Source organism: Solanum stenotomum, chromosome 9, assembly GCF_019186545.1.
Source record: "Solanum stenotomum isolate F172 chromosome 9, ASM1918654v1, whole genome shotgun sequence".
NCBI lineage: Eukaryota > Viridiplantae > Streptophyta > Magnoliopsida > Solanales > Solanaceae > Solanum > Solanum stenotomum.
The window spans coordinates 45,362,185-45,370,720 of NC_064290.1; the positions used below are offsets into that span (position 1 = coordinate 45,362,185).

The 8,536-nt window shown below is 34.8% G+C and overlaps 1 protein-coding gene across 1 annotated transcript; it reads left to right on the top strand.

The window, feature by feature from the left end:
- Positions 1–1,208: 1,208 nt before the first annotated feature.
- LOC125877563 (probable LRR receptor-like serine/threonine-protein kinase At3g47570) lies at positions 1,209–4,846 on the top strand. The gene is made up of 4 exons (XM_049558822.1): positions 1,209–2,057; positions 2,232–2,334; positions 2,420–4,411; positions 4,503–4,846. The coding sequence occupies exons 1-4, from the start codon at positions 1,209–1,211 to the stop codon at positions 4,844–4,846; spliced, it is 3,288 nt and encodes a 1,095-aa protein (XP_049414779.1).
- The last annotated feature ends 3,690 nt before the right edge of the window (positions 4,847–8,536 follow it).

Here is an 8,536-nt window from a genome sequence, read left to right on the forward strand (position 1 = left end):
AAAACAACACAATAAAGTAAATTTTGAATTTTTTTTTGTGACAAAGAAAACATCCAACTTAACACAAACTTCTAAGTTATTTTAGTTGGAAAATTAACTCTCCCGTGTTCGTAATATTTACTCGATAAATAATTGTTTTACCAATTAAAAGGTACACTGATTTCATGATTTGAGGAACAAAAAGGGTAAGAAAATGTTATAGTTAAAAAAAAAATGTTAATCCCCAAATATTCATTAAAATCATGAAGTTTTGTTATAAGAATATCAAGTTAATTACTTGATTTTAGGGTAAGAAAAACCAATAACCTTTATAACGTAGGAGTAGGTGCAAAGCTGTATAGTGCAGAATGGAGAATTTTGTGAATGAGTATGAATGGTAGGGGGGTGATTTCTTCATTTAATGGGAGAAATAGATAGGGACTCTTGAAATTAATTCTTGGCCAAAAATAAAATAAAAAAATTAAGGGCATGATGTGACGAAGACATAAATTTCATTATCAGTGACGAAGTCAAAAAATTATTAAGGGTGTTCAAAATTTAATATATACGTCTGAAAAATTATTTTTGACTTATATACTTTATACAATTTTCTATATACATAGTAAAAGTTTTCCACAAAGAGTGTTCAGCAGCTGACAATTCTTCACTACATATGGTACGCCTCTATTCGTTATGAAAATAAATATCTATGAACTAAATTTGGATTATTTACTTCAAAATCATCAAAAATAAAAGTAATATTTGGACCAATCCCCACGATGTCTTTTGAGTCGAGTCTATCACATAAGATATGCTTAGTGCGATTTACATTCTCTGTGTAGTTTGCAAGGTATTACACAATGAAAATTTTGCCCAATGATGATCGCGCGAAAGCCTCAAAATAAAAAGAGCAAGACTTGTGTGACAGAGTAAGTCTTGGGGTCTCCCAAAGGAAAGAATAATTACCTAATTGTGAAACAAAGAATTTCCCTTCAACCTGTCAAATCAGATTGGAGATTTCCACAAAATTAAAAAAGACAATAAAGACCAAAAAGAGATCAACTGATTCTTTCTACCTATATAAAGTCTTTGAACCTCATTGTAACTTGCCACACCTAATTCTTTCTAATTTCTGAAGTTTTAATTTCTATAATATAATGGAGAAAGTCTTCACATATTTTTACTTAATAGCACTCATGTTGCTTTACTTGGGTGTGGCTAGTTTAGCTATGACTCAAACCAACGTTACAACTGATCAATCCGCACTTCTTTCCTTGAAATTCCAAATCATTTCGGATCCCTTTCACTTGTTGGATGAAAGTTGGTCTCCAGCTATTTCTGTTTGTCATTGGGTTGGAGTCACTTGTGGTTCTCGCCACAAAAGAGTGACGTCATTGAATATTTCCAACATGGATCTTATAGGCAAAATTCCTTCTGATTTTGGGAATCTCACATCTCTTGTTTCTCTTGACTTGAGTAGTAATAATTTCTACGGAAAATTGCCTCAAGAAATGGCACATCTTCGTAGGTTAAGGTTTGTTAAACTTAGTTTTAACAACTTTAGCGGAGAGGTTCCTTCCTGGTTCGGGGTCTTACACCAACTTCAAGTTCTGACTCTAAGGAATAACAGTTTCAATGGTCCCATCACCCTCTCTTTATTTTCTAATATTTCCACACTTCAAACTTTGGATTTGGCATACAATTCCTTAGAGGGCCAAATACCAAAAGAAATAGGAAATCTTGAAAACTTGAGATTATCTGGCAACAAGTTTATAGGTTTTATCCCTCCGTCTCTCTCGAATGCCTCAATGTTGATGACATTAGAACTTTCTCTCAATTTCCTTGGAGGAAGCATTCCAGAAGAGATTGGAAAACTTCAAAACCTAAAACTTTTGTCAATAGAATCCAATCAACTTACAGGTTCTATACCATTCTCGATCTTCAACATTTCTGGAATTGAGATCATTGCATTTACAAATAATACCTTATCAGGAAATCTTCCTTATGATATGTGTAATTGTCTTCCAATGCTCGAAATGCTCTATCTAAGTGACAACAAGCTATATGGTCATATGCCTGTAAGCTTGCCAAATTGTTCGAACCTTCAAATATTGTCTTTATCTAATAACAAGTTTGACGGACCCATACATAGTGAAATCGGGATTCTTAATAATTTGGTGATTTTAGCACTGGATACTAACCATATTTCTGGTCATATCCCAATCTCCACATTCAATATCTCCTCATTACAGGTTTTGGTACTGAATCACAACAATCTAATTGGATCCTTTCTGAGGGAGGTTGGCAATTTGACAGAATTGCAAATTCTGGATCTTGCCAATAATAATCTTACAGGTATATATGTATTCAAAAGGGGTATGCAAGTCATTCTTAAATCTTAGTAATTACTAACTATACATCTACATGCATACATTGACAGGTGAAATACCGAAAAAAATTAGCAATCAGATTGAGTTGTTTGATCTTAGTTTCAACAAGTTTACTGGTTCACTACCAATGGAGATTTTCAACATATCGGGTATGAGAGAGATTCAAGTTACTTTCAATAATGTGACAGGAACTCTCCCATTAAACATAGGTTCAACGTTACCCAACATTGAAGTTATTCATCTGGGCAACTTAAATCTTTATGGGACTATACCTCATTCTCTCTCCAATTGTTCCAAACTCACTAGTCTAGACCTTTCTCTCAATAGACTAACCGGTATGATTCCCAACTCTCTCGGAAGTTTGACTCATCTACAGTCCCTAAGCTTGGCAATAAACAATTTAATGGGCGATAGTAGGTTAAGCTTCTTCACTTCCTTGTCAAATTGTAGAGATTTAAAAATTCTTTTCCTCTCTTCGAACCCTCTATATGGTGTGCTTCCAGAATCCATAGGGAACCTTTCCAGTACTTCTCTTCTAAGGTTTAGAGCTATTGATTGCAAAATTAAGGGGGAAATTCCAAAAGGAATTGGGAACTTAAGCAGCTTATTAGAGCTCGATCTTTCAAGAAACGGTTTCACTGGACCAATTCCCACAACAATCAGCAACTTGAGATTCCTTCAGAGCTTGAAGTTGAGTGTCAACAAACTTTCTGGATATATTGGAGATGATCTATGCAAATTACAGAACTTGGGTTATTTAAACTTGACTCTGAATCAACTATCAGGATCTCTTCCGAATTGTTTGGGAAACTTAACTTCCCTTCGGGAGATGATTCTAGGTTCCAACAAATTGCGTTCAATCATTCCAAAAAGCTTAGGAAACCTCATAAACCTCTTGAAGCTAGACTTATCGTCAAACAACTTGGGTGGCTCTGTACCTTTGGAAATTGGAAATCTAAAGGCTGCGATATATATGGATCTATCAATAAATACACTCTCAAATGGAATTCCTAAAGAAATTGGTAGCTTGCAAAATCTTATATACCTTTCTTTGAGAGACAACAAATTGCAAGGATCAATTCCAGGCTTGATGAGCAGCATTTCAGCTTTGGAATTTCTAGACCTTTCTCATAACAATGTTTCAGGATTGATTCCCAAGTCTTTGGAGAAGCTTCTATATCTCAAGTATTTCAACGTTTCATTCAACAAGTTGGTTGGTGAAATCCCCTTGAGTGGTCCTTTCAAGAACCTCTCTGGTGAGTCTTTCATGTCTAATGAAGCATTGTGTGGATCTCCAAGATTTTGTGTTCCCCCATGCCACAGTAGCACATCAAAGCATAAATCCAAGAGGAAAAAAGTGATTGTTCTTGTTCTACCGGGTGCACTTGTATTAGTCTCCATCGCCTTTGCCCTTTTATGGATAAGGTATACAAGAGATAAAAGAACTGATCCTCAGCAAGCAGTTGATTCATCCTTTGTCGTCTCAACAAAAGGAAGAATTTCATCCTATGAACTACTTCGAGCAACTGATTCACTCAGTGAGATCAATTTAATTGGTTCTGGGAGTTTCGGCTCTGTTTACAAAGGCATCCTCAGAGATGGGACTTTCATTGCAGCTAAAGTGTTCAACCCACAATTGCAAGTGGCATTTAGGAGTTTTGATACAGAATGTCAAGTTTTGCGCAACCTTCGTCATAGGAATCTCACCAAAGTCATCACTAGTTGTTCCAACCTTGAATTTAAGGCTTTAATACTCGAGTACATGCCCAATGGGAGCCTCGATAAGTGGTTGTATTCACACAACTACTTCTTAGACATCAATCATAGGCTAAGTATAATGATAGATGTGGCATGTGCATTGGAATATCTCCACCATGGCTGCTCATTACCCGTGGTTCATTGTGATTTGAAGCCTAGTAACGTCTTGTTGGATGAGGACATGGTTGCCCACCTAAGTGACTTTGGAATTTCAAAGCTGATTTCTAAAGATGAGAGTTCTTTATACACTAAAACATTAGCAACGTTTGGTTATATTGCACCAGGTACGTGATCTCTTAATCAATTGCTTTTGATTGTTTCTCTTTCCTTTTTTACCATTAGTAAATGTTGAATTTCAAAATTGATTGATTGCAGAGTATGGACTGGAGGGATTGGTGTCAATAAAATGTGATGTTTATAGTTACGGGATCATGTTGATGGAAACATTTACTAGGAAAAATCCTAATGATGAAATGTTCGATGGAGATTTTAGTTTGAAGCAATGGGTGAGAAATTCACTCCCACAAGCAGCAATGGAAATTGTCGATGCCAACTTAATATCGCCACATGATAATCACTTAATGAAAAAGCTAGATTGTGTGGTATCCATCATGAAAGTGGCAATAGATTGTTGTGTTGAATCTCCTAAAGGAAGGATTGACATGAAAGACGTTGTGGGGAGGTTAAAGACAATCAAGATTCAACTTCTTGCATGTTGAGGAAGATCTTATTAGAAACTTTTCTTCCAAATCATCTCATGTGTAATCATGTGTAACAAACATTTGATATAATAGTTAGCTTCAAATAAGTTATAGCATTATGTCTTTCATAACATAGAGAATTGATGGGCATGTATACCTCTTTGGTCTTGAATTTGTAAAGTGGTTTTGGCCTAATACCTCTACATTTTTCCATCTTTTTTAACTTTAACAATGTAAATAGAACTCTCAATATTGAATAACAGAATTTCAATCTATACTAGCACCATAATATAAGATTTGAGAGACTCATTTAGGCAAGGCATAATACATAAATAGGCCCTTTAATTTGGTTTCATTTTACATTTATGCCCTTCAACTTTGAGTATGCACAAGTAGATACTTAAACTTGTATAAAAATGAACAAATAAACACACACGTCTTACGTGGCATCCTACATGATATTTTGTGTCCTACATGGTGTCCTATGTGTATTATGTCACATAGAACTCATGTATCTACTTATTCAACTTTATACAAGTGTAAGTGTTGGACACCTAAAGTTGGAGGGTATAAATATTAAATGATGTCAAGTTAAATGGCACATTTATGTATTATGTCTTTAGGCAATTGTGCAAACACCTTAAGGACAACAAGTTTGCTTGATTGTTTGAAAGCTTTGGGAGTTAGATTATTCCCCCAATTTGGAATTTCAAATCTAAGGCTACAACATAATATTAGTCCCAATCTCATTCATCATCTTTAACGAGTTCGGAATTTCATACCTGATTTTATTCCTTGAAATTCAACCCAACAACTTCCGATTTGAAATTTAGCGTCAATTTTGATTTGGCTCTTTCTTGTATTCAATTTTGTTGAGGTTCACAAGTTAATAATAATAATAAAATAAAATACTTACATTATATTTCAAATTTCATTTGGACTTTGGAAATTGATTAAGCTTGTTTCATTTTTTCAAATAAGGCCCAAATGTACCTCATTTATACAATTTAGGGCCTTCCGCTTTTAAATCGTAAAAATGAGTAATTCCAACTTATGAGAATGTTGCTCTCAAATGCACACGTCAGTGTACGTGGATCGTGGTCATATTTAAGTTATATGTACTCCATGCAATTAATTAACATAACATTAATATTAATATTTATATTATCATGAGTAGCTAGGCTACTCTTACACAATACATTCAACTGGTAAAGCTCACATGGTGTGCCTCACTTTTATTCATGTTACATACTTTTACATGCATAAGATAACCACTACTTTATTCTTTTCATAGGTTACACCATATCACACATAAGCCTAGGACAGTGTGTTATACTATAAGCTTTTAATAATATGGTCGTAATCATGAAATGTTCATCGATCAGTTGAAGTTACCTTCATCCAAGTGTTCGCCACTATTGTTGACGGTTTCATTGGCGAACATGGTGGTGATACAACCTCTAGCATGACAGTTACTTTGGCAGCCAGATCCGCAGTAGTTACAACTATTGCCACACCACCCAAACTTACTGCAACACGCCTTGTTGGGACACTTACGCTTGCCATTTTGTTGACCACATTGTTGTGCATAATTTGTAGTTAGCAACAAGGATAAAATCACAAAAACAAGAGCTGAAGAAAATTTCATCCTTTTGGTTCTTACTTTTTTCTCTAGATGGAATATTGGATAATTGCTTATAGATAATATTGGAATGAAAGCAAATTTACTCTTATATATAGGGTGTGATCATGCCCGCTAGTCAAAATTTTACCCAACATTTAAGTTTAAGTAGTGTACTTGTTCACGCTGCGCGCGGTTATAGGAAAAGATTAAATTATATTTTCAAATAATTAATATCATTTCTTGATAAACATTATAAAAATTAATGTAATAAAAAGGAGAAACACAAATTAAGTTTCAAATTTGATATTACCTATTCAGAGAAATTACTAAAAAAATTCTAATAATGCAATTTCATTTTAACACGAGAGACTATGGCCTCCTGAAGATAACTAGTGAACTCCTTTACCAACTCACAGACCCACTCAAACTCTGTAGGGATACTCAAAATGGCTTAACGAGACAACTCATGTAAACGAGCCTCATACTCATAAACTAATAAGGAGCCCTGCTCCAACCTATCGAACTCATCTTTGCGCTGATCTGAAGGCTATAGGGCACAAACCTCTCAAGGAACATCTCAGTAAACTGCTCCCAACCCATACCAGGAGAACCAACGGGCCTACAAGCAAGAACTGATCTCCACCATTCCAATTTCCTTAAAACACCATTTTCACTAAAAATTCCTCAAAGTTTGACTTCAAAAATAAGGATTTAATGTCAAATTAATGAAATAATAAATGGGTAATGAATGATTAGATTCAAAATCGCTTACCCAAAAGTTTAATCGCGAAAAATCTGTTTGAAGTTTCCTACACCAGGCTCTTAGGATTCAACAATGGAGAAATAGGGAAGAATTCACGATTTTGGAATAAAAGTTCGAGGTCAAAATACTATATGCAATCGCGACACCCTCCATGCGATCACGAATGGGAAAACAATCAACTCATTAATTGACTAACATGATCCGACATAGCATACACGACAATTGTGATACCTACGGACTTAGACCTATGCAATCGCGACAGGTCTCATGTGATCGCGATGCACAACACCAATACGCGATCGCAATGCACCTTGCATTCAGGCACTAGAAACCAACAACACACTAAGGCACAATATTCTACAAATGGACTCTCGAGACCCGTTCGGAATCCCGTGCACACAAACCAGATATGCAACCCAACTAAGTTTGATGTTCTGGACTCAATGTAATCATCAAAATATAAATTTGAGGTCTTCTTAACCCTGTAATCATCAAAGTCATGATATACTAACTTTTACCCAAATAAAACAAATTACCCTCAGAGGCTACGTAAATTGAACAATGACCTTACCTAGGCCTAAAAATCACCTCTTGAATTCGACAGAATCATCGAAAATTCAATTCGAACTCTGAAAGTTGACTAAAGTCAACTCTTTGCCTAAATTCACTTAAACTTCCAACTCAATGGCTCAAATCCATTTGAGGACATTGAAACTAAAAATGACAACACTCTACATCAAATTCCATATTTCAGAGCTAATGGAACTGATAGAAGTCCATTCCAAGACTCGTAGCTCCATATGTTGACTAAAGTCACTTATATCAACTTAAGAGTCTCCAAAAATCATAACTTTTCGATCCCGTTACAAAACTAGTCTCATAAACTAATCCAACATGACTCAAGGCAACTATATATCGAAAGAAGTGAAATGGTCATTTTTCATAAATTTCCAAAAATGACATTTAGGGTCATTACAGATGCAATGAGTGTTGAAATCTACCTCATGAGATGTTACCTGATGTTCAATTGGCATGATAACATTGTTGTTGATGTGTTTTTTTTTTCAGAAGATAGATATTTTCTATTTTAGTTTTCAACAGTGAGTTTTCTAGTCTTTAGGCATGTAGCTTTTAGTAAACATAGTTTCTAGTTATTTGGAATTTTGTGTTTTGAGTTACTATATTTATTTACTACAAATCTATTAGGATTTCCTAGTATTTAAGCATCTCTTCTTTCTGCTTAATAAAATAACACTTTTTTTCTTCTTTCGTCGTATGTTTTTTTATATGTTAACACCAATAATCGCCTTCCATTGTTGAT

What these genes read in the sequence shown, in the direction of transcription:
- LOC125877563 (XM_049558822.1), top strand. Translation starts at nt 1,209, where the DNA reads ATGACTCAAACCAACGTTACAACTGATCAATCCGCACTTCTTTCCTTG. An exon ending in AGCTATATGGTCATATGCCT is followed by an intron (nt 2,058 to 2,231) that starts GTAAGCTTGCCA and finishes TCCTCATTACAG; the next exon opens with GTTTTGGTACTGAATCACAA. An exon ending in TGCCAATAATAATCTTACAG is followed by an intron (nt 2,335 to 2,419) that starts GTATATATGTAT and finishes ATACATTGACAG; the next exon opens with GTGAAATACCGAAAAAAATT.